This window comes from Ylistrum balloti, unplaced genomic scaffold (genome assembly GCF_031769215.1).
Source record: "Ylistrum balloti isolate Yb309-2 unplaced genomic scaffold, AGI_CSIRO_Ybal_v1 Utg370374, whole genome shotgun sequence".
Classification (NCBI taxonomy): domain Eukaryota; kingdom Metazoa; phylum Mollusca; class Bivalvia; order Pectinida; family Pectinidae; genus Ylistrum; species Ylistrum balloti.
In genome coordinates, this window is record NW_026782262.1 from 60190 (window position 1) to 88038 (window position 27849).

General features: G+C 38.2%; 1 protein-coding gene across 1 annotated transcript; it reads right to left on the bottom strand.

Moving 5' to 3' along the window:
• Positions 1–27583, bottom strand: LOC132554046 (uncharacterized). Its single transcript, XM_060218343.1, has 19 exons — positions 26671–27583; positions 14987–15106; positions 14726–14794; positions 14352–14495; positions 11264–13944; positions 10462–10957; positions 9498–9722; positions 9045–9134; positions 7476–8453; positions 6025–7352; positions 5548–5680; positions 5116–5204; positions 4540–4726; positions 3850–3912; positions 2863–2985; positions 2211–2422; positions 1549–1717; positions 821–949; positions 1–479 (listed from the first exon to the last, which is right to left on the bottom strand). Exons 1-19 carry the CDS (start codon positions 27581–27583, stop codon positions 1–3), a joined length of 8628 nt encoding a protein of 2875 aa, XP_060074326.1.
• Positions 27584–27849: the final 266 nt, after the last annotated feature.

Sequence of the window (27849 nt, forward strand, 5' to 3'; positions counted from 1 at the left end):
TTACGCATAAAGGAAATCTATGGCAACTTTTACGTGTCGACCATTTGAGGTATCTAACGCACTAACTTTAATTTCAGTGTCTCCAAAGTGCATTCGAACTTGAATTTCTCGTGTTTTTGGAATGATATCAGACGCTGTTTCAGAAATGTCTAGCGTAAGAGAGCCGCAGTTTCGTACCCCTTCATCAGTGACGTAATTCGGATGGACAACGTCACTAGCATAAATGTTGATTTTGATGACCTTCTGGTCAGTTTGTGCGGGAGTATAACTCCGCAGAACGACGTCACCGACGGCGACTGGCTGATCAATGGATATAAAGGCATCAAAAATATCAGTGCACCAATCCTGTCCTTCCCGAATGACTTTCTTATCATCGATGTGTTTACTATCGTCAAACTTATTAAGAATGCCTATGCCATATGTTTGCGTGGACCGCCTCACTGCAACAATCTCCGGATGGAGGCCGAATTGGACTGCGCCTAAAGAGATGTAGTGAACATGTTAAATTTGTATGCTGAGTATAAATGACTTTTGAGCCGCTGTCAAAATTAGTTCACGTAGAGTATAAACTAGAGGTTCCTCTGAGGGGAACACGATTTTGTTTCCGTAAGATATTACAAGTATTTAAAGGACTTGATTTTGTTATCAAATTTTTGGTCTGATGGATATTTCATAAATCTTATCTTTCTCGACATATTAAGACATATGGAAGTAAAACTACTATTATTGTTGATATCGTCCTATCTATTAAAATATTTCAGATCAATTAAAATTAATACATTAATTCTCTAAATAAACCGAATAAAATAGATATTTTAACCTTTCAGGATGACAGTCGATGACCCGGAAGGTACCACCACGTTCACGAGCTCACCAAACTCCTTCCGGATCTCGTGCTGCAAGATGGCAGACTCTGCAAACCCTCCAACCAGGAACAAGTATCTCAGATCTGAAACCATGGTAAATGTTGTAATCTTGCTAGATATTGACAGAGCTTCTAAAACTGAAGATTTTCCTCGTTTTCTTTCAAGTAACATGTAATAAATTAGATTGTTTGTTAAATCGTCGAGAAAAAAGTTTTGCGTCAATACAATAACAATAGGCTTTGTCGTTTTTAAAATATCGGTTAAATGCCCTTATTTTAACGTTTCCCTTAAATCTGGGGAGGGGGATGCACGGTGGACCCTTCTAGCTGCCGGCCTATAGTACATCAGGCAAAATACCTTGTTTGATTGTAAACATTATTCAAGAAATATTGAATTTGAATCCTTCATAAACAGGTATACTAATAGGCTAAAATTTTTCCGTGCACAAGAAGAATAAATTTGATTTACTCTAGTGTGTGATAAAAGCGCTGATGTAAGAGGTGGATCCATTGATGAGGTGATTGGGACAGAACCAATGCCATCCACCCCTCTTTAACCCCTCCCCTCTATTTTTTCTGGAATGGTTCTTTATCGTTAAAGACATATTTACTTGGGGTTTCCGTTCCCTTTTCCTAAATGCTAGACCGGTTTTATTTTATCGGGCTATCAACAAGACTGTTACCTCTGACATCTGGATTATTGAGTACGTCACCGATGGCCGACCTAATCTTGTCCAGGACAGGGACGAACAGACGGAACATGGCGTATGGGGCTAGTCTGAGCATGCCTTGCGGGGACCACTGTACGTCTTTGTCATGGAACTTCCGGATAACGTGCTCAATACTTCCTTGCTGTTACGTTATAAAATTGAATGAAAAAAACTATGACTTGTGATATAATTTTAATGTATGTTAAATTGTTAATCGGATTAAAAATGAAAAAATAACAAAAAAAAAAAATAAGCTTATGAACTCGGGGTCATGAGAACTTAAACAATCGATTTTGCTTTCCAGAATTTCATTGAACAAAATATCATAGTTTTTTTGTAATTAAGCACAACTTTATGTTTCTTAGCATTTCAATAGTGTCTCTCTCAATGGCTTAAAACTGGTTTTCATTACTCTCCGAATGATCTTTTTTCTTCTTTTTTTTTTTATAAAGATCTATGGGTATAACATTTTTACTGATGTATCGATTTTGAATGATAAATCCACGTGTTTACGTATTATTACGAATTATTACCATGGTCACATTCTCTCATATTTTTTTACCTTTTGATTATCTTTTGTCCTAGTTTCATCATTTCAGAGACATGCCTTTACTTAAAATTATTTCACTACTCACCAAAGGCTTGTGGAATTTTTTGTAGAAGTTGATAAATGAAAACGGTAAAGAGATGTTAAGAGACGAGGACTTGTAGGGAAACATGGATCGCTTTTTAGCTTCGAAGTTCATCATGAGATCAATCCATCCTGCTGGACATTTGGTCTTGTATTGGTCAATGAATGCATGTCCGAATATACTGACCAGTAAGGCCACAAATGCTCGGTCCACGCCTGAGAAAGGAACAGGATAAAATACAACATCAACAAAATATCGAGGATTCCACGTGTTGAAATCAGGTTTTGAATGTTCTTTTAAATTATATTTATACTTTTAAAAAGTCTTCTAAGTTAAGCAGATGAAACATATTTGGCCCATTTGATTTTTTTATTTTGAAGGTTTTTTTTTTAGTATTTTTTTTTATTTCTTGGTTAATTTTGAGGCAGGGTCTTCGATTCTTATAGTAGCTACCTAACAGAACAACATACCGGAGGTCCGTCACAAAGGAACAATTTGAGTAAATTTTTTTGCCAAGGATTCATTTTCTCAGAATCGTACCACACACCACGGATATTTGCCTGTGGTTGTGTAGGATATCGAACCGACTGAAATTACTTTCATTATTCACAATTTTTACTATGCTGTAACAACGTTATAAATACATTCTACTTACCAACAGCTCCATAAGCTCCACCACTGGCCTTGTAGATCTCTCCCAGATGTCCGAAATTGTCCAGTTCATGTACCGTGATGTCTACTGTCCCTCCACCACAGTCTACTACCATGTACCGTACGCCTAAACATACAACTGGACAGTTAGAGGCGTAGCAATAATGTATGCTTGTATGCTTAAACATACACTCGAATTCCATAGAGATATATTTGCCCTACTTTTTTAACTTTACTGCGTCCCTAGACCCCCTTAACCGGGACTTCGCCCTTGGATCCTCTCTTGAAAGCATACACTCTTAAAAATGTTTTGCTACGCCACTGACCGCACCACACATGCGTCAAATGGTCAGTTGGATATAGAGATTAAAAGGTATTGTATCAGAAATGAAAAGAAATATTTGATTGTAAATATGAAACGATGTGATTAGATCTGAAATACAAATACATTACATGCAAGTCCAATAAAGCCCTCGTCATCTTTATCCCTTTACTAAAATCACATATTCATATCAACTATGAATGTCATGAATTGCAGTTGATGTCATCCTTAAGATGTTTTAAAGTTTATTTTTTACCACGACCCCCAGCTCTATCTCGCCACGTAAACAGTTTCAACAAATATCACATTATAAGAAAGTTCGTGCAGAATTCGTTGGACATTCGACATTACAAGCCACGTATATGTTCATGCATTAAAGACACCCTTTCTAAGATATTGTGACGTCATTACATTGTATCGTGCAGAAATTACAAATCTATACATGGGGGAGGGATGAGAGGGGTCGTATTCGAATCCGACATTGAAACTTTTTAAATAGATATATTTTTTTTAAATGGAAGTCTCCAGTCCTCTACACGATATGGTTCCTACCAGTGTAACCGAACCAATATCTCCACAGTGTGGTGTGGTTGCATGCATTTTAACAAGAGATGTCGCCATGCATTCATACACATGCTCGTGTGTTTGTGCTGCATGCTTGTGTGCTACCTCTCATGACTGTATCCAAACTCTCGTGAGATTTCCACTGCGCCCGAGACACAAATTTTAAATCTGCAAATCAATTCATCGTTACATGAAGTTCAATATGGTTTTCTAGAAACTCTAGAGATTTAAACAGCAATAACAATTTTTTTCCTTGATGAAATACTGTATACTTCCTGCCGACTCGGTTTTGCAGAATTTCTTCAGCTCCTTTCGGTACATACGGTTCGTCGACAAAGTCAGAGGTCATAGGTTCGATTCCTTACGGAGGTATTAGAAATAAAACTACATCTGGCCTCACTTGTATAAAACATCTCAACTTGAGATTTCCTCAAGTCGAGATTTTCCTCAGCTGATATTTCCTCAAAAACGGCTTGTATAGAATTTTCTCAAGGAACAGGAGGAAGTCATCGGCTAGGATGTCCTGAAATTCCTTGAGGAATTTGCATACAAGATATTTTCAAGGAGATATTAGCTGAGGAAAATCTCGACTTGAGGAAATCTCAAGTTGAGATGTTTTATACAAGTGGGGCTTGATGCACAATTTTCATTTTAATTTTCTTTTAGCTACCATATGTCGACAAACAAATGATAACGTGGGCGCAGAATACCCAGTGGACAAAACAAGGACATTTAAACTAGACAAATCTTTATCTTATTCGCTTTTACATTTTTTAGCCTTTAAAAAATTCTTACCGGTCACGTGATCATCAACAGCGGAATCCTTATCTAAACATTTAAATGGCTGTCCCATCCAGGGGGCATGACGTGGGATATCAGTCAGTGTTTGATGGCGTTTTAACTTCCGGCAGTATACTGACGCCACTTCCGGTTCCAGCGCTATGAGCAGCTGTTCCGGGAAATCTTTGGCTACTAGCCCAGCCTGAAATGTTTCATAAAAAGCAAGTTAAGGATGAAATACTTCGAGGGCTGATTTCGAAAAATTAGCCACAATAAAACCCCAACTTAATCGCGAACGGTCGTTTGGAAGCCATTAAGAAATCGTTATGTTGCCTCGGTTTAATTTGTAGCCATACCATGTTCAAAATGCGGAATATAGGGTATCATCATTACAATGATATTTTGGAACAGTCAATACACGAGAACCAACCTGGTGACCGATCTTTCTTCTACTTAACATGGGAAAGTACACCACTGGATATATACTTTTTATGGAATCATCTATTTGATTGTTAACGAATCAAAGCCAGAACATGAACATTGTTTATTGAATGAATGGGTTATCAACTTTTAAACATAATTGTAGCTTACGTCATACGCCGCTTGTCTCATGAACTGCTTAGCAGAGGGCCGCCAGATGGCGGGAACGGTCAGTATCCACCGGATGTCATCGGTCAGCACTGATAGCAACATAATAAAAAATATCGTAAGTAGTAATTTCTATATCCATCAGATAACATCCATTCTAGTCATTCTAATAAGATTATTATAAATCGGATATCCTTGGTCGTTAATGACTTGAATATAGATAGTCTCTTCATCAATAGCCAACCTTTATACGGAGTTGTCGATACTTTCACTCCGGAATATAAGGAACGACAACTCTAGGTGAAAAAAATTCTCCCTTCGAAAATTGTCGCTCTTTACAAAGAAGCCACAGTTAACATTTATGCAATATAATACTTATAAAGCTGATTTTTGTATGGAATTCGTACAGAAAAACTGACATATTGTCTGCATTACCTATCCGGCCACACTGGTCACTCAGTTCTCGTAGAACATGATCCTTGAAGAACGCCAGGACCAATGAGAAAATCGAGAGAGCCTTCAATTGTCGTCCGTTACTGGCGCCGAGAGTGAGGTCTGTACCTAAATCCTATTTAAGGGATATTTTTCGTATATATTAACTATGTCAAACAATTATCATAACTGTCATTATACATCTGTTTCATACTAAACGGACTCTTCAGTGATGGCAAGGACCTAAAGCGATGAGATCTAGAAGAGGCATTAAACATGGCTTATGAAAAACAGTATTAAAGGGGAGGTAACTAACCCCTTAGATATCGATAAATTAATCACTTAATAAATTTGAAAATTTCAAAAGAGGAAAAAAATCAGAAGAAAATTGAAGTTATTGAAAGGCAGATTGGTTACTAGAGTACCACATGATGTTTATAACATCGCAATGGCTGACAAATGGGTTCTGTAAAAACTTACTGATTCAATCTGTAGCCTCATTTTGAACTTTTCGAAGTATACCCACGAGTTTGCATCATCTGGGTCAAGGTCATGATATGTATTTCTTGCTGTAAATCCAAACGAATGAAACGCGAGGTCAGGGGTTAGCAGAAGACACGTAGGGGTCTTTTCATTAATCACACCCGGATCTCCACCCTCCCATTTCCTCATCATAAACACTTGATTTGGGTCGGAGGTGAAACAGTAAGCGTACCCACTGTAAGTTGTTCCCAAGTCTATGGCTACTATTGCAGAGTGGCCTTGATGACGTCGGGCCTCTGTGACATCACATCGCCACACACCCAAAAGATCATCGGGTTGTAGGACCGTTCCCTCAACCAGTGATGAATTCTTTTGACATGTTTCCTCTATATCTGTCTCTGATGTTGAACTAGGTCGGCGGTCCTTGTTTCTCTGCTCGTCTGATGATGAACTAGGTCGGCGGTTCTTGTTTCTCTGCTCGTCTGATGATGAACTCGGTCGGCGGTCCTTGTTTCTCTGCTCGTCTGATGATGAACTCGGTCGGCGGTCCTTGTTTCTCTGCTCGTCTGATGATGAACTTGGTCGGCGGTTCTTGTTTTTCTGCACGTCTGATGATGAACTCGGTCGGCGGTCCTTGTTTTGTTGACCGTCTGATGATGAACTCGGTCGGCGGTTCTTGATTTTCTGCTCGTCTGAAGATGAACTCGGTTGGCGGTCCTTGTTTTGCTGACCGTCTGATGATGAACTCGGTTGGCGGTTCTTGATTTTCTGCTCGTCTAATGACGAACTCGGTCGGCGGTCCTTGATTTTCTGCTCGTCTGATGACGAACTCGGTCGGCGGTTCTTGATTTTCTGCTCGTCTGATGATGAACTAGGTCGGCGGTTCTTGATTTCCTGCTCGTCTGATGACGAACTCGGTCGGCGGTCCTTGATTTTCTGCTCGTCTGATGACGAACTCGGTCGGCGGTCCTTGTTTTTCTGCTCGTCTGATGATGAACTCGGTCTGCGACTATTTCTTCTTCTCTCGTCAGATGATTGTGATGATAGAGGAGGTCGACGGTTTTCTGGGCTTTCTTCGTCCGAGGTATCACTTGTATGGTAGTTTTCATGTTCATTTCGGTCTAAGGGAGAGCTAGGTCGACATGTTTTCCTTTCATCTTTGTCTAATTGAGGGCTACGTCGGCGAGATTGCTTGTTTTCGTCTGACGAATTATCACGTCGACTAGTTTTCCTCTGGTTTCCATGCGATCTTCTCTGTCGACTTGTTGTCTTTTTCTTTTCATCTGAGGAAGTGCTACGTCGGCAATTTTTCTTTTTTCTGTCTCTCGATGACACGTCAGCACGTGTTTTCTTTCCGTCATTGTCTGATGAAGAGCTGCGCCAACGAGTTTTCCTTTTACCACCATCAGATGATGATCTGTGTCGACGAGAATTCTTTTTTCCATCGTCTGATGAAGCGCTACGTCGACGAGATTTCTTTTTGCCTTCGGCTGATGAAGACCTGCGTCGACGAGAGTCCTTTTTGTCTTCGTCCGATGAAGTGCTGCGTCGACGAGATTTCTTTTTTCCGTCGTCTGATGAAGCGCTACGTCGACGAGATTTCCTTTTGCCTTCGGCTGATGAAGACCTGCGTCGACGAGCTTCCTTTTTGTCTTCGTCTGATGAAGTGCTGCGTCGACGAGATTTCTTTTTCCCGTCGTCTGATGAAGTGCTGCGTCGACGAGATTTCTTTTTCCCGTCGTCTGATGAAGCGCTACGTCGACGAGATTTCTTTTTGTCTTCGGCTGATGAAGACCTGCGTCGACGAGCTTCCTTTTTGTCTTCGTCTGATGATGTGCTGCGTCGACGAGATTTCTTTTTCCCGTCGTCTGATGAAGCGCTACGTCGACGAGATTTCCTTTTGCCTTCGGCTGATGAAGACCTGCGTCGACGAGCTTCCTTTTTGTCTTCGTCTGATGAAGTGCTGCGTCGACGAGATTTCTTTTTCCCGTCGTCTGATGAAGTGCTGCGTCGACGAGATTTCTTTTTTCCGTCGTCTGATGAAGCGCTACGTCGACGAGATTTCTTTTTGTCCTCGTCTGATGAAGGCCTGCGTCGACGAGTTTTCTTTTTATCTTCGTCTGATGAAGTGCTGCGTCGACGAGTTTTCTTTTTATCTTCGTCTGATGAAGTGCTGCGTTTACGAGTTCTCTTTTTGTCTTCGTTTGATGAAGTCCTGCGTCGACGAGATTTCTTTTTTCTTTCGTCTGATGGACTGCTACGTCGAGGGAAGTTCTTCTTGTCTTCGTCCGTTGACCAACTAGGTCGAAGAACTTTGCTTTCATCTGATGATGTGTCGCGTCGGCATGGCTTCTTGTCAATGTTCTGTTTACGTTTCTGATTTTCTGTGAGTAGTGAAGTTTCTGTTGTTGGCATGATGATACCATCTGCAAAACGTTGAAATATTAAGTAACTCAATTTTACAATTGAATGTGCATTTAAAATTAAAATTTTCCATTAAAGAAAACGCTTTTAAGTTCTAATCAGTCAATGTCATCGACATATGTGAATCCAGCGGCGTTGAAATTGTGCGTCAGACATGTAGCATATTTCTAAAGATTTCAATTTTTAAAATCTTTGAATGAGAAACAAAATGCATATAGGATTAAAAGATACACCTTGGTTCAAAATTCGTTATCTTCGTTGATAAATATTTAAATAGATAAAATGAACTAAAATAAAACAAACCAACAGAGAGGAAGACAGACAGAAAAATAGACAAAGAAATAAGTCTATAATGAAAAAAGAATTGTACGAAACGGTAATTTGGATATTTTCTGAAACTGATCAAAATGAGAGAGGGGAGGGGGAGTAGAGAGACAGACAGACAGAGACAGAGAGAAAGAGACAGACAGACAGACAGACAGACAGACAGACAGACAGACAGACAGACAGACAGACAGACAGACAGACAGACAGACAGACAGACAGACAGACAGACAGACAGAGATTGTGTGTGTCTTTAGAGTCACATTGACCTGGAGATATGTGCCTGCTTTTTGGAAATTCCTTTTGGTGCTGTTTCAGAAATTCCAGGTCAATCGTGTCTCTGTCCTTCAGCAAGCTTCCTAGAAACACAATCAATAAAAACTACATAAACCTACTCTTCAAAATCACCGAAAAAGACTAGTCAAAGAAAATTTCAAAACAGGTCACTTTTCTATTTATGTGTATGAGATGATATCGCGTAAGGCAATTTGAAGCATTAACCGACGAAAATTATGTTATATCAAATTAAATAGTTCAAAATATTCTCTATCCAGTTGACTTTTATTACCTGAAATAATCTTGTTTAATGAAAAATACCAACAACAAAATAATATCTTTTGCAACTTATTAAAAAATCTTTTTTACGTAAGTTGACGAAATGAATATATTTAAATAAATGTCCTATAAATGGCAGGATATCTTAACATATATTCGAGGCACACCTTCTAGAATAGAGTCATATACGCTCTGAATATCTTTATTTTTAAAGGTTGGTGACGTAATTCCGGTATCGACTGGTTCGAAATATTCTAAACTAGAAAGCGAAGACGACGACGTTTTCCGGGTTTGTTGATGCGAATTTTGGCTGTTCTTCTTAACCTTTCTGTTCCTTCTCGGTGGAGGTGTCGGTGGGATGTCGTCTGCTCCACTGTCTTTTGGACTAGATTCTAAGGGCAATAAAGGGTAATTTCATACATTTTCTTTAATATTCAACTTGATTTCGTAAATTAATATTTTGTTCGTTTCTGAATTCAATCTATGATAAAGATTTTGATTAAAAAATATTTTGAAAGCTAAAAAGGTAGTCCATGAAAGAATGAATTATAAACTGGGTGAAATGAAAGTAGGCTATGTCAAACCGGGTCCGCTTTTTCACGGGCTTTAACATCTTCTAAGTCCATTTTTCATCAGCTAAATAAGCAGAAAATCGTGGTTGTTTTGGTTGATATCAATAAACATGGACCTTGACAGCAAATACTGGTAATACGTTGACAGATTGCAACAAGAACTATGATTGTTTGATACCAAACAAAACCATTCTTAAGTATTTAGGTCGAACAATTCATATTATATAAAATAGATAAGATAAAATAAAATAAAATCATATCTTCAGAAAACTTGTTATTTTTAAAGGTATGGAACGAACTTATTTAGGATTTCTGGACTTCTCTAAAACGATTATCGCACGTGTACTACTGTTCTCACTTTGAGGCAAAAAAGTCTTCCGCTAAACCTTCTGATTCGTTCTCTTGTTTAAAAAAAAAACGATTTTTTTTTTCAGAAAAAGGATGTCTAGTTGATCTTTTAAGCCTGTGTTAACAAAACGTTATGAAAATAAAAGATATAAAAAAAAATGGTTCATATTCTTATTTAAGCATTCTTGGAAAATGTAAGATATTAGGTTACCTTTTACAACTATGACGTCATACACGCATTCCGGCATTTCGTCTCCCTCCGGTACTCTAATAATAGTATCTTTAATTTCAGCGTCTAGTGTCCCGTTTAGTTTGAGCTTTATTTCGTCTGTCTTCCTGTCACGTGACTTTTCCGATCCCGAGGACGACGACGACGAAGAGGAGGACGAGCTTGAAGCACGACGTCGACTTTTTAATGGTTCTTCGTATATGGAAATATCGTTTTGATATTCAGGCGATTTCTGTAGTACTTCTCTTGTAGGTATTTTGATTTCCTCTTCCGGCGTCTCGTATGCTCCGTCAGAAAATGAAGAAGAAAAGGAGTGGTTCCAGATAGATTTAGCTTCAGGCAGTTTCTGTGTTTCCGTCGCTTCCTTTTCAAGTTTCAAATCTTTTTTGGTTTCAATCCCAGGTGTACCCTTTCTTTCCACTGGTGAAACTTGTAAAGCTTGATCTAAATTATTCTGAACTGCAACACAAGGGATTTCCTCTATTTCGACATCAGGTCTTCCTTTTATATCAGCTGCAGATGTATCGATGACCTTTACTTCAAATGCGGGGATGTCCTTTATATCGACTGCGGGAATGTCCTTTGTGTCGACTGCGGGAATGTCCTTTATTTCGACTGAGGGAATATCTTTTATTTCAATAGCGGGAATGTCCTTTATTTCGACTGAGGGAATATCCTGTATTCCGACTGCGAAAATGTCCTTTGTATCGACTGCGGGGATGTCCTTTATTTCGACTGAGGGAAAATCATTTATTTCAATAGCGGGAATGTCCTGTATGTCAACAGCGGAAATGTCCTTTATATCGACTGCGGGAATTTCTTTTATTTCAACAGCGGGAATGTCCTCTATTTCGACTGCGGGCATGTCCTTTGTATCGACTGTAGGAGTGTCCTTTATATCGACTGTGGGAATGTCCTTTGTATCGACTGCGGGAATGTCCTTTGTATCGACTGCGGGGATGTCCTTTATTTCGACTGAAGGAAAATCTTTTATTTCAATAGCGGGAATGTCCTTTACTTCGACTGCGGGAATGTCCTTTATATCGACTGCGGGAATGTCCTTTATTTCGACTGGGGAAATATCCTTTATTTCAACAGCGGGAATATCCTTTATATCGACTGCGGGAATATCCTTTATATCGACTGCGGGAATGTCCTTTATATCGACTGCGGGAATGTCCTTTGTATCGACTGTGGAAATGTCCTTTATATCGACTGCGGGAATCTCCTTTACTTCGACTGCGGGAATGTCCTTTATATCGACTGCGGGAATGTCCTTTACTTCGACTGCGGGAATCTCTTTTACTTCGACTGCGGGAATGTCCTTTATATCGACTGCGGGAATGTCCTTTATTTCGACTGTGGAAATATCCTTTATTTCAACAGCGGGAATATCCTTTATTTCGACTGTGGAAATATCCTTTATTTCAACAGCGGGAATATCCTTTATATCGACTGCGGGAATATCCTTTATATCGACTGCGGGAATGTCCTTTGTATCGACTGCGGGAATGTCCTTTGTATCGACTGTGGGAATGTCCTTTATTTCGACTGGGGGAATGTCCTTTATATCGACTGCGGGAATGTCCTTTATTTCGACTGCGGGAATGTCCTTTATATCGACTGCGGGAATATCCTTTATATCGACTGCGGGAATGTCCTTTGTATCGACTGCGGGAATATCCTTTATATCGACTGCGGGAATATCCTTTATATCGACTGCGGGAATGTCCTTTATTTCGACTGTGGAAATATCCTTTATTTCAACAGCGGGAATATCCTTTATATCGACTGCGGGAATATCCTTTATATCGACTGTGGGAATGTCCTTTGTATCGACTGTAGGAGTGTCCTTTGTATCGACTGTGGGAATGTCCTTTATTTCGACTGGGGGAATGTCCTTTATTTCAACATCGGGAATGTCTTTTATATCAACAGCGGGAATGCCCTTTATATTAACTGATGGAATATCCTTTATTTTGGCTGTGGGAATTTCCTTTATATCAACAGCGGGAATGCCTTTTATATCAACTGATGGAATACCCTCTATTTCAACTGCAGGAATGTCTTTTATGGCAACGGACGGAACATCCTTTATTTCGTCAGCGGGAATGTCTTTTATATCAACCGCATGGATGTCCGATGTTTTTGCGGAAATAATCTTTGTTTCTACAATCGGAATTTCACTGTTTTCAATAACGGGTTTGTCCCTTATATTAACATTGGAAAAATCTAAGATTTTAGTAGCGGAAACCTCCGTATCATCAACAACAGGGAAATTCCTGTCGTTTACTGTCTGTTCAAGTGTTTCTTTAGGTTGTTTTCTCATCAAAATAACTTCTGGGTTAGGCTTTATTGCCGAACTGGTTAACTTACGACGTCGATCTGAAGAGGAAGAGGACGACGAAGAAGATGATGAAGACGAGGATGAATCTGAACGATGGCGTTTTTCCTTTGATTCCTGATCGCTGTTTATATCTTCTGAAATACTGCCTGACTTAACTTTCGGTGTGATGTTCACTTTCGGTGAATTTTCAAATGATTTCTTCTCGCAAGCAACATCAGAATCTGACGATGATGACGATGAAATAGATGACTTCCGCACCACCTCAATTTCACATTTAGCTAAAGTCGGTACACATGAGGTTATTTCCTCCAAGGGACATCCGTCTTGTGATTCCGACCTTGTAACGCTTTGACTTCTCCTTGGTACCGGGACAGGCTTTTTTGTCTCAACAATATTCCGAAATTTCTCTTCCTTTGTTGTGTCCTCGTCTGAGCTAGAACTGGAGCTTGAGGACGCGTGTGACGAGGGGTTCTCCTGGACGTCGTCTTCAACTATGATCCGAAGAGGTAGTTCTTCTTCTACATACGTATCTCCAACATCTGGATCGTCCAAATCAAGAAGTTGTTCAAATCTATTTTCTACACTCTTTGAATCACCACCCGATAAGTTGCATGAACTCTTGTCGTTGCTACTTTTTGCTGAGCTTTTGTCCTTTGTTTTGCCGGTGTCTTTCTCTGGAGGATTGTCGGTGTAATTTTGTCCATGAGATAATTCTTCTGAATTGCTTTTCTCAAACGGACCATCAGTATTGTCTTGTTTCAGCAAGGGTCGATCTGAGCTACGCTTCAATCTAGTGTCAGCTTTGGGAATGGCAGCAGGCGATGTTGATTTGGTATTAGGAACAGCTTTCAATTGTGGCTGCAGATGTTCGACGTATGGACCAGCTTCGGTCTTTACAACCACTGACGAATCTATTTTCTTCTCTACCGGTATATCGCCTGTGGAATATTGTGGTGTTTGATTTAATCCTGTCGTTATATCAGCTGTTGTGTAGACTAAATCTGGATCACCGGCTCTAGCAGGACTGGACACGGAACTGACCACTTTCTGCTTGACTGCTTCGGCTTTTCTCTCATCCGAAGCGGTTCTTGAAATCACTTTTGGGCGAACAGGTGTGTCTACAGACAGACAATTGCGGATTAGAAACACTCCCACGCTGACAGACAAACGCAATAACAAAATATATGAAAGTAATTTAAGCTCTTGAGAAACTTAAGGAAAGGCAACATTAACAAAGTATTTAAATGCCCCGATATCAATTATGGAATTCATTAGTTCTTTTCTATATTAAAAATGCCACAGCATCTGTTAAAATGTTATTTTTTCAATGTAGTAATTTTAGGGAATGCTCTTCTTCAGTTTCAGCATCAACCAACCTACAGTCACAGCGCGTTATTCCAATATTTTACTTATTTAAACCTCGGATGTTTTTCTCATAACCAGTTATTTCCAAGTCTGTATTGTGGGAAGACGTAACTAGGTTAGTTAGTATTTAACTTCGTCTGAGGGATTTATAAAGCATTACCTGATTTTTTACATTCTGAATCTGAACTGCTTAGATCAGAATGTGAAGAAGTAAACTTCCGGTTCCGGTTTGAGTTCCCTGTTTTGTTAGTCTTGATTTGTCCAAGGTCTGCTCGCGAGGAATATATCAGCTTCGGCTTTCTTACTGAAGAAAACAAGAAGAAAAAAGATTAAAATCTTATTTTTTTAGATAATATATAATTTGCTTATCAGTGTTTCAGTTTGATTAGTTGGTTGTATTTCTGTTAGGACTACAAATTAACGGTGGTAAACTAAATGATAAAATGTCGTAACAAATAAACATTTCCAATTATTTCTACTGATATTCTTTGGTATAAGTTGTGCTTTACATCTGTAACTTGAAATAAACTTTACCTTCAAAGTCAAGTTGGTTTTGTCCGATGTCGGTTTCCTTAGTGACGTCACTGGGATGTGGGCGTGCCTCTACAATGGAATACAAAACTGTTTTACAATCAATACTAAGATGGTTTTCAATGATCTTTTGCAAGAATGTTTCAATTTAAAAGTGTATTTAGGAGCGAGTTGAAATGCGCATGGTTGGTATGAATATGGGAAAGATTCGTTTGGTGAACTTTGAACTTTGCACTTTTGATATTGAAATCAACACAACGTTACCTAAAGTCTTTGACCTGAAATTGATCAAAGGATATCCGCTACCGGAAGTTTTCACCTTCGGTTTTTCAAATTCAAGTGGAGGTGACGTCGGTGACGCATCATTGTCGTCTATGATCCTACCTGTAATCAAAAGAAAAGAGAAACATTTTATTTACAGTAACAGGTGATAACCTTTAACCTCTGAACCCTTGTGGATCGCACAGAAGGATTTTTTTTCGATTTTCCTGGTTTGTTTTTTTTAACAACCCCGGCAGGTTTTCTGAGTAAGATAGTAATCATTCGAGAGGTTCTGGGTGACATATTATCCGCCATGGGTGTCAAGCACTACTGGGAATTAACACTTCTGTGTCATAACTTTTTAAACCTTTTTTCGCGCGCGTAATATATTTATTGCTTTCTTTGCATGCGGCCCCTATGGTTCCGCTTGAGCTACGCTCACTGATTTCTTTAAACCTATTTTACATACATTGTGAAACGTTTAATTTATCACATGTTATACTATTGACTATATTCACGTATATCTTGTATATTAAATTATCCAACACAATGATTTTATTTATTTATATATGTGTTAGTGCTGAATGAAGTCAAACTTAATTATTCAGTATTTTTCACCAAATAAAATTTATATATCAAGTTTAATATCTAATTCATATGAAGACAGGTAGTGAGAAACACAGGTAAATCTCCGGTAAAAAAACAAGTAAGACTAAGGCAGCCTATATGACACAAGACATAATTGCCTTGCCATTGTTTCCTAAAACAACACCATCCTGTAGTTTAAAAAATGTTGGCACGCAGAGATCACCCCTTCTGACATTACTGCTGGGTATTCTCTGCAGATGAACCTTTATAGTACTATACACCATTTATAAGTTAGTCTAGTTACCACGGTCACTTCTTCTGGGGTCATAATTTTCGATGATTCTGGGGATTAATTAAATTTGTAGCTAATATTCCATTTAATAGCTAAAAAAACAACAAAAAAAAAACAAAACAAAACAAACAAAACAAAAATAGAAAATAATATATCAAAATCCAGCATGATATTCAGTGACGTTGACACTGGCTATAGCGGTCCCTGTGTTCACAATAAGCAAACCAACAATGAAACGTTTCCTTTGATATGTCTGTGCAATAACTTACGGTTCAGTGAAAATTGTTTCTCGTACTTTCAGTATCCCGTGAAGTCTTTTGGTCAGCGATGGTCAGTCAGTAAAATGACCACTACAGGTAAACACATAGCCGAGTCACCATACCTCATTAACATAAATAATTAACAAAGGCAAACGCACGTTCACGTTAATTAGCAATTTGACGCGGGTGCCGTTTTTAAATACCGTAATATATTCATGAATTCACGGGTAAAACCATTCTTCTAATTTCGGGGAGGCAGGTGGTCGTTATTGATGGCAATCAAGACCAAGGTCATAACCCAGTTTAGTACAACTCCGTGAATCCAGGTTAAACTTCGGTTGTATTAAATATAAAATAATACCAATCATTAGTATATATATATATGTACCGACATCACCGTTTTTCTTTTCGGACACTTTCAGCATAAAAATTGCCAATTTGGTAGATTTTCTTCAACTGGAACGGAAATTGGGAAATCACTTAGACCATGGATCCACAACTGATAAAGATCTATCGAAAAGTTGACGCAATTGATTAACTTATTTTTCATGATTGTGAGGGTAAGCATTATACAAGACCAAATGGGTTTATTACCATCAGAACACATGGGTATTTCGGAAATGCTGTTCTGTTCATGATATTTCTAACAGTTGGCCTTCTCTAGATTAGTTATATGATTTGCATCTATTTAAACTGTTTTTTTTTTTTTTTGCATTCATTGGCATATGAATGCGAGCAGGACAAGGGAAAGTTTGATTCAGCGCTTTAGCGCTTCAAATTAAATCCACCCTCTTAACATGTTGACATTCATATGCCAATGAATGCCAACTGAAAGCTGTTCAATGCTTATAATTATCATTTTTAATTTTTGTCTTGTTTTGAAGGAAGGAAACCCCAATCTGTTTCCGCTACTTTTAATATTCCTACGCTGTTGGCGGTTCATGAGCTGGTAATACACAACTGACTTTGATAAAGTTACACATCATAGTAATACCAAACAATGGTAAAAACATATAAATATTAACCTGTTTGTATTATACTATTAACTTTTCATTATTGGGAGATGTCTTTGTATAACAGCCTAAGCTTGTTGCCACGTACTAAATATTTGAAAATAAAATATTGTTTAAAACTGGAGAAGGGGAAACGCTATCGACACTTATGTATCTGGCATTGTTATGCTATCTTGGGACACTGCTAACTTGGGATTATGTACGGGGGCTCTCACTTCCTCTGATTCGTTATGCAATGTCATGACCCGTTTATAATCACTAACAACATTATGAATGGCAGATCACGACTGTTTGAATTCCTTGCGAATTCTGTTTCTTACTAAGTATGGTTCAGAATTAACATGAAGTCTGGTGATGTATTTAGATAGGTCATAATTATTGGACTTCAGAGGTCAGTCAGTGCATCCTCAATCAACCTGTAAAAATTGGTCTAAGATGAAGTGGATGTCAGACACAAAAAATCGTAAGTCAAGAGGGTGTTAGACAAACACATTCTAGACAAACCGGTTGTCAGACACAAACTGTTTAAGACAGAGAGGATGTCAGACACAAACGGTCTAACATAGAGAATGTCAGACACAAACGGTCTAACAGAGAGGATGTCAGACACAAACGGTCTAAGACAGAGTAGATGTCAGACACAAACGGTCTAAGACAGAGTGGTTGTCAGACACAAACGGTCTAAGACAGAGTAGATGTCAGACACAAACGGTCTAAGACAGAGTAGATGTCAGACACAAACGGTCTAAGACAGAGTAGATGTCAGACACAAACGGTGTAAGATAGAGTAGATGTCAGACACAAACGGTCTAAGACAGAGTAGATGTCCGACACAAACGGTCTAAGACAGAGTAGATGTCAGATACAAAAGGTCTAAGACAGAGTAGATATCCGACACAAACGGTCTAACACAGAGAGGATGTCAGACACAAACGGTCTAACAGAGAGGATGTCAGACACAACGGTCTAACACAGAGAGGATGTCAGACACAAACGGTCTAACACAGAGAGGATGTCAGACACAAACGGTCTAAGACAGAGTAGATGTCAGACACAAACGGTCTAAGACAGAGTAGATGTCAGACACAAACGGTCTAAGACAGAGTAGATGTCAGACACAAACGGTCTAAGACAGAGTAGATGTCAGACACAAACGGTCTAAGACAGAGTAGATGTCAGACACAAACGGTCTAAGACAGAGTAGATGTCAGACACAAACGGTCTAAGACAGAGTAGATGTCCGACACAAACGGTCTAAGACAGAGTAGATGTCAGATACAAACGGTCTAAGACAGAGTAGATATCCGACACAAACGGTCTAACACAGAGAGGATGTTAGACACAAACGGTCTAACAGAGAGGATGTCAGACACAACGGTCTAACACAGAGAGGATGTCAGACACAAACGGTAAGACTAACACAGAGAGGATGTCAGACACAAACGGTCTAAGACAGAGTAGATGTCAGACACACAAACGGTCTAAGACAGAGTAGATGTCAGACACAAACGGTCTAAGACAGAGTAGATGTCAGACACAAACGGTCTAAGACAGAGTAGATGTCAGACACAAACGGTCTAAGACAGAGTAGATGTCAGACACAAACGGTCTAACACAGAGAGGATGTCCGACACAAACGGTCTAACACAGAGAGGATGTCAGACACAAACGGTCTAACACAGAGAGGATGTCAGACACAAACGGTCTAACACAGAGAGGATGTCAGACACAAACGGTCTTACACAGAGTAGATGTCCGACACAAACGGTCTAACACAGAGTAGATGTCCGACACAAACGGTCTAACACAGAGAGGATGTCCGACACAAACGGTTTTAGATAGATTAGATGTCGGACACAAACGGTCTAACACAGAGAGGATGTCAGACACAAACGGTCTAACAGAGAGGATTTCAGACACAAACGGTCTAACACAGAGAGGATGTCAGACACAAACGGTCTAACACAGAGTTGATGTCTTAAATAACATATTGCCGATGTTAACAGAGAGTTACAAACGGTCTCAACACTAAGAGGATGTCAGACACATTGTTATAAACAACGGGTCTACTCTAACACAGAGAGGATCGTTGATGACACAAACGGTTAACACAGAGAGGATGTGACACAAATCTTATTTTGGTTGACACAAAGTCTAACACAGAGAGGATGTCCGACACAAAACTAACACAGAGAGGATGTCAGACACAAACGGTCTAACACAGAGAGGATGTCAGACACAAACGGTCTAACACAGAGAGGATGTCCGACACAAACGGTCTAACAGAGAGGATGTCAGACAAAAACGGTCTAACAGAGAGGATTTCAGACACAAACGGTCTAACACAGAGAGGATGTCAGACACAAACGGTCTAAGACACAGACACAAACGGTCTAACACAGAGAGGATGTCCGACACAAACGGTCTAACAGAGAGGATTTCAGACACAAACGGTCTAACACAGAGAGGATGTCCGACACAAACGGTTTTAGATAGATTAGATGTCGGACACAAACGGTCTAACACAGAGAGGATGTCAGACACAAACGGTCTAACACAGAGTTGATGTCTTAAATAACATATTGCCGATGTTAGTTACAAACGGCCTCAGACCTAATGGATGTCAGACACATTGTTATAAACAACGGGTCTACTATATCGTTGATGACCAACGGTTTAAGATATGACAGATATCTTATTTTGGTTGAAGAGGTAATGTCAAAATTATGGCCTAATACAGAATAATGTCCTGAAACAAAATAATGACCTGATACTAGATAATGACCTAATCCAAATAATGACACGAAACAAAATAATGACCTGATACAGAATGCTGACCTAATCCAAATAATGACACGAAACAAAATAATGACTGATACCGATTACTGATCTAGTACCGAATAATGACCGGATACAGAATAATGACCCGATATGAAATAATGACCCGATATTAAATAATGGTTTCATACTAAATAATGACCCGATATTAAATAATGACCCGATATTAAGTAATGGCCTGATACAAAATAATGGCCTGATACAGAATAATGATCCGCTACAAAAATTGTGACAAATAAAATAAATTCATATACAGAATGATGACCTTATACAGAAAAAGTAACTTATACAAGATAATGAAAATAAACAATCAATGTGGCATTGTCTCGTGATTACTTTTTCCCCGTTTCGTCCAAATATTATACCATCGACGCCCCGAAGCAGAGAAAATATACGGCTTACAGCTCTCCCTACCAGATGAAGTGAATGACCCAGTAGCACACTGACGCTATAATGAAATGCTAACTCCCGTTCTGCCTCGGCTGTTGTTGACTAATCCTCCTGGAGACGTGACTGGTCATATCAGTGGTCACGGAGACTTGACCCTCAACATTGCGGTTTACACGGTTTAATCATGTCACCTGTACAGGATTCATTTTTAGATTTAACGTTAAGGGTGTATGCTACCTACCACATCGATCTCCCTGTTTCATGAATCTTCCTTAACAAAACTGACATAGAGAAGTATTTCGAAAGTTAAGAAAAATCTTAAATTAAAGGAAGTTTCCTTAACTTACGTAATGCTTTCCTATGTGAAATTTTTAACCGGTTTTCTTTCGTGGAACTCTTTCGTAAAGAGGCGCATTTTAAAGTCCAAGATAACATAAATACTCAACATTGGTGAATTAAGGATTATAACTATTTAAAGTATTTAATGAGTCACATGATTAATCTATAATTTAGTGAATATATCAATCAGTTTTTTTACGTATCATAAATGTATGTAACCCTAACTTAGATGAAGAAATGACGTAACGCTCGCAGATTCCTCGCAAAAATACTGAATAGATGATACAAAATTCATCATTTCTGAAATAACTGACGGGGCGGAATATATTTAAAATCCTAATGATGTCTATCTTCGAAACACTGACATATGAAATGTGAATTTCCCGAATTCTATTTCTTGATGTTGTACATTTGACTAGCAGCCCACCTGAAACATGTAAACATTTAATTAGTGGCTACCAATTTAGGTCAACGTTTGACACATGACGCTTACCGTACAAGTAACGTAACACACAAATTGTTTATGAATTAGAGAGAAAATGTATCCATAATTGTATAGTGTAAACTAACGTATAATTGGACATGCCATTTGTCACACCTGCCAGTAAAACTAGCTGATGTCGCCGTAAAAATAAATCAACCGGCCTTACCTTTTAACTAACAATGTAAAGTATTAATATAAAGAACGGATAAAAACAGTCCCCGGCGAAGCTATATCTATATAGCGTTAAATGAAGTCAGGGCGAGTTCTTTACAAGTGCAAAGAAAAAAGTTAGGAACCACCAGCTAACTGTCTCAAACAATGAAAATTATATCACCAACTCCCATCCTGCTGGGCTATAGGTCACTTATATCTCCGGGTAATTAGTCATCATTTTTTTCCTACCCCCTCCTCCCCCCTCCCCCACACACACACAACAGCGTCACTATCATTTAGTTTGCTAGTTGATACTCGATTACGTACAGAAATAGTAGGATGGATGATTCTTAACGTGTACTGTGAAAATGTGAAAACTGATTTTGGCGATGATTAAAATCTTAGCGGTTTTAACAAAAACAAAAAATAAAATGGTGTATTTGTATACGGAAATTATGGAAAGGATTTCATTTCGCATGCTTTATTTCATTTTCATATATATATATAGGTTGTTTTTGCTCGAAAGATACAACCTTTTCAGTGTTAATCATTACTGTGTAACATCTATTTAGCGTGTTATACCACCTCACATATTACATAGATACTTGAGGTATATGTTACCTTTCTGATACGTAAAATTAAGGACATGTGATATATTTCTTTTTTCACTTAGAAAAACTTGAATACTTACGACCTAACCGTAATTTATAACTAGAAATAAAATCCAAACAAGGAAACAAATATACTCCTAACGACGGTAGATTTGTCATCCCGCAATGACAAAAATACGCCTTATCATGTTTTTTAACGTTACAGAGTGTAGGTACTAAAGTTCTAAATCCAGCCGCACGTTCTGAAAAAATATCTTACATATGTACTTAACAAATTCCGAGAAAATATTTCATTCCAGATTAAAGGGAAATAATTATAACACAAAATAATTGACATATAAGTGACGTATGATATCCCAGATTTGGTAGAATATATGTATTCAAATAAATGTAATTCTGATTTACTCCGGGTTTTGCTTAGAATTGCTAAAAATTCACATTCATCGATTTATCGATCATCATTCAACTTGTTCAAATATTGATTGATTTAACACAATAGAAGTGTTGATCAATATGGTCAAATTGTTACGCGGCTGCATACAAAAAGAAATAAACATATAAGTTGTAATTTCCACTTAAGCTTGAGGAACTTTTTATATATCACTTTATTTCAAATGTATATACATAATCGGAAAACAGCTTCGGCTTTAAAGTGGTTTTCCGGTTGTCAAACACTTTACTAGTTTTCTGTATAGCATTGAAAAACTTTCGTAGCTATGAACAAAGTGATACGTAATATATATATATATGAAGTCAGAGAGGCAAGTAATATATTCTGACCCGTGATGTAAGTACGTACCTAAATGTTCTCTCGCACAATTTTTTATCATACGACGGGAAATACTTTCAATAAAACTGAATAGAGAATTTCCATACCTAAATTGAGATCCGGATTTATCCGCTCCTACAATTACTTTACACTCAAAATAAAACTAGGAAAATTCACAAATATTAACAAGATTTGATAACCTTAATATGTATCGTGTTTATCACAAAGAAGTGATATATGCCTGAGATATATTTATAGGAAATCTATGGTGTTTAATTTGATTGTTATTTGTTCTTGTTTCTGGTTTGAAGACGATGTCTGTGGATGGTGTGGCCAATTTATCTGTGGTATTTGAGTGCTATCATACAGCCGTGACCAGATGATTTTACCCCATGCAGGTCACACCCTCGCGTGCACAACGTAAAGCGTTATGAAGCGTCGCGGAGACGAAAAACTTGAAATGGCCAGCGACCTTCCCCTCACCGCCTCCACTTCTCCTCATCCTTCATAAATCCGACTGCTCTGGAAAATATGGGATGAGTTTTCCGCATTTTGTTCAGCGAGACTGCCAGCAACTACTACAAGGAGATCCCGCCTCTAAATGAGCCTTGTTGCTCGACATACAATGGGCCTTGCGTATGTTGTTCTGTGAGGAGGTCACCAGCAGCTATAAGCAAACCCTGCCTCAAAATGACTTTGTCTGTTCACGAAGCAACAAACCCAGAAAACAAAATCATGGTCCTTCGCTCGTATGAAGCTGACCTTCAAGTAAAGCAGATGATGATTGTAACAACAATTTCTCCACCTACTATCTCGGTGGGAATATGAATAAAACAGTGGTATATTCTTGTTAGGAAATAATACTGCTTCGCTTATCACGAATCTTCTCTTACTAAAATACTACAAGACAAAATTTCCAACATGGAAACAGATCACGTGACATCAAAGGCGTCGTCCAATCACACCCGAGGGAGATCTGATGCTCCTTTACTCTGACACCAATCTCAAGTACCGAAATATTTAACAGAATAGTCCTTCAGATGGACTCTTTCTGAACCGTTTTATGAGGTATGTGATTGTAATATCTTACGGGCCCTTTCTTCTTTGTAAACCTGTAATATAACTGTTTAGTTTGCCCGAGATGTGGAGGACACTTGTATGTCTATGGTTAGGTTGCACTGGACTCGTTTTGTCAGCTTACCGACTGACCCCTGCAAGCCAAATAAGATAGACACAGTACCTCGCCATGTTGCATCACCGTACATGCATGTGTCTCCTTCCCAACCCTCTTATTTCAGTCTTCCCCAAGGACTGAATGACAGACCTAGCTATATATTATGTTAAAAACTAGTAGGTTTTGAAAAGTTTTGCATTTTCATACTACCCCCGTTGAAATAAAAGTGATGTTCATGATATTTGTTCTCTTCTTGATTTTTTTTCTTTAAAAATCTGTTTAAAGAAATGGTCGTGCAGCCTTGTCCATATTCATTTAAGTTAGTCTAAAAGTTGTCCCAATTACAAAATTAATTTTCCAAGACCGTAAACATGAGACAAATAAAATGCCGAGCACAAAATAAAATCGTGCACGATTTTTATTACGAGAAACCAAATTATCATCTTCGAGTTATTTTGTATTATTTTAAGTCAAAGGTAGTTTCTTTATCCTGGAATATTTCTGCAGAAAGAGAAGTGCATTGTTATTAAGAAATTACAGAGGAAAAAAAACAGTACACTTAAGTAAATTATAATCAATGGTCACAAAACCCCGACGAAATTTTCATTTCAAGAAATTAAAATTTTCATCATATGCATTGTAGAGTGGACGGTACAAAAAATATTCCTCGCGAAAATAAGTCCTTTGCAGAATTTACGGTCTAATTTCATGGTCAAACAGGTTTCTTTGTATTGTTTTGTTGGCCGTGTCAGGTGTCTCGCGCTGGTAATTTTAAAGCTAACAGTGTTCTAAGTTATAGGCTGGCATGGCCGCTATCATTGTTGACAGGACACGACTGTAAATCAGAGTCAATATTCATCAGTAAACACGGAATTTATGACAAGGAAAACAAACTGTAAAATCACAATGTGAAGAAAGGAACAACATGATTTTAATTGTGTTCGTCTAGAAAATACGATCCTGTACCTTGTCTGTTTAAAACGTTGTGAAAAACGCTTACATATGTTCTATGTAAATATAGGCATTCAAGTTATGAAAACATCATATTTCACTCCACGTGGGTTAGGTGACAAGAAAAACCAGCTGTCATATTGAAACCAGATACTTGCCCGTCCCACGCTCTGTGTTGTGTCTCAAGCGAAGGTATGTCCAAATGCCGTGGGCATTGTCTTACTCGGATTTACTTCCATTTGTACTAATGAATTGAGTTTATCCGGATAAAATGCGTTTTTATTTTTATTTCATTTATCTTGAACAGAACATCAACTATGTTTTTAAACAAAGTTGCTTTATCATTTATGTATGATAATGATGAAATTCAACATTTCTTTTTCAAATGGGCCTGGATGTAGTCAATAAGACAAATGACTTTTGATATTTATAAATAAATAAATAAATAAATAAATAAATAAATAAATAAATAAATAAATAAATAAATACTTCAGGGTATGAATTCCAACCGTCATTCTAAATAGTTTAAATGACAATATTTGCAAAAATGAATAAAAATACAACAAAGAGTACACATGTACGCTTTTGATGAGTGTTACTCATCATCTTGGTGTGTTTTTTTGTTTGTTTGTTTGTTTTTTTTTTTTTTTTGGGGGGGGGGGGGTTCATTTCGTTCATTTTTTACCCACAATTTCCACAGTTGTTATCCCGCTGTCTCGCTGAAAGAATGTACCGCAGAGTTTACACGAATTACTGAAAAAGAGGACATGCACGTTTTGCTTTGCTCCAGAGATAACTCACAAAAAATATATTTTCCCTACATATAAAATACATGCCATGCATTACTACAACAAAGAAAATATAGATCTGCACACATAATTACCGTTTCTTACACTGACTTAGAAAAAGAAGAAAGCCATGCCGTGTGATCTATCAATATAAGTCTATCAATGGGGTGCTGGGCAGTCTAGTTTGTTCAAGTAATTGGCCTTCAAGGTCACAAGGGTCAAAGATATTTAAATCATTACAAAACTTCTTCTGAGAGAGTGATTGACAAACGAGTTCAAATATGAATGGCCTCGAATAAGTTTCGTTGTCATGAAAAACTGATTTGTTGCCTGCTTTCTTTCTTTTTTCTTGCTTTCTTTCGAAATAGCAGATCCGACCTTTGCCCCCACGTAACACGTAATAATATGTTTGTCAATAAAAACAAATCAACAGATGAACGATACAGATCCAAGGGCCTCTTCGTTATTACATAACCGTCGTGTTCGGACGAGAGGAATATATCCCTTCCACACAATTCATGTTTATTTAAATTTCTGTACTTTTAACAGAATGAAATACAATACATTTCAAGCCTGTGATCTATTATGCTTTGATATCAAAACTGGTATTTCATAAAAAAAACTTTAAAATGGTCCTCCAAACCAAAATGGTTAAGCGCCCGACAAGGACATATCAACTTTTATCACATGCTTCTAACATTCAAAATCTAATTTGGCAATAAGTTTGAAAGGATTTTTCATCAATTATCTATGTGAGTTATGTAAATCAAATATATATGTAAATAATCTCATTATAAAATAACGACCTATAAAATTGATTTTGAAACCCTGAACGAATGATAAAATGAAAACTGAAATATTATAAATCCTGTCTTTGTTCAAAGTGTCGTATTTACACAGATATATTCTCTGTAATAGCCTTTGGCACCTGAGAGAACGTTACTGAAAAAAGATGTTTATTTGTGTATATAGCTAATGATATACACAGTAAATCAATTATATGTAGTGGGGATTAATGTGATAAAAAACCCACATACCATTCTTAATTACGGTCCCGTCCCAGCAGGGGAGAGTAAGGCTGTGGTATCTGCGCATGCCCGTCCCCTCGGTTGGAAGCCTCAAAGTCTTCCCGTCCATCACAACCGGACCATAATACGAAATACATCGCTGTTTTGATCCGACATCTTTGTCACTCGGTTTTTTCTCGGCCTCGGTATCGGTCGATGAAGATGAAGAAGATGAAGACGACGATGAAGACGACGATGAACGTGTCTTTTTCTTTTTCCTTCGTTTTGTACTTTTGTTGTTGTCACGTTTATTCTCGCCTCTGACATCAGTTTTGTCCGATATTTGAGTTAAATTCACATTTGTAACCGGAAGTGGCGGAGTTAATGGACGTGTGGTTGTTTCCTTTGCCAAACCTTCAACAAAAGACGCCGAAACTGGACGAATATTCATTTCGGCACTCACAACCTGTCTTCTCGGGTTCTTTTCTATTTCCTTACTACAACGAAATGTCTCCGACACATTTTCAGATGGAATATCGGAACTTCCGCCCAGACTGTACTTTTCTCCTTCTAATGGTTCCTTTGTCACCTTTTGTACTGTTGTCGATCTATTTCCGGGGAAACTGTCTCTACGCTCGATGGTTTCTTCTGGTTGACCGGAAGTAGGGTATTTAGCATTTTTCGAACCTTTGGGACTTCCTTTCGACTTTCTTTTGAATTTTTCACTTATTGATCGAGCAATTTCTTGGCCATAAGTAAAACTCAAAGGACGTATGCGTTTTTTAGTAACTTTAGGTGTAGACTCTTCGGAGTTTACTCTCCTCATCTGCACTTGCTCTTCTTCCGACAATTTCCGGTATGTACCCTGATGCTCATCTTTCACGTTGAAAATTGTATCTGAATACTTCTTGCCGAAGCTAGATCTCTTCTTCATTAAGCTCATTGTATTAATTATTCTAATCACGGATTATTCAAACGAGATCTACACAACGCTTTAAACAGTACACAACAGTTATCATATAGAATGTGTACACATGTGTAAGGAGCATGTGTGATCCAATAGCCTCGAAACCATGTACAGACATTTCGAATTACTTAATTAATGACCTGGTTGAGTATATCCTCTTCAATCGAAAGCATCCTAAACATTCGAGCTCAGGATAAAAACGTCCCTCGTTGCTAGAGGTAGCCAGAAGGAGTGGTCTTCAG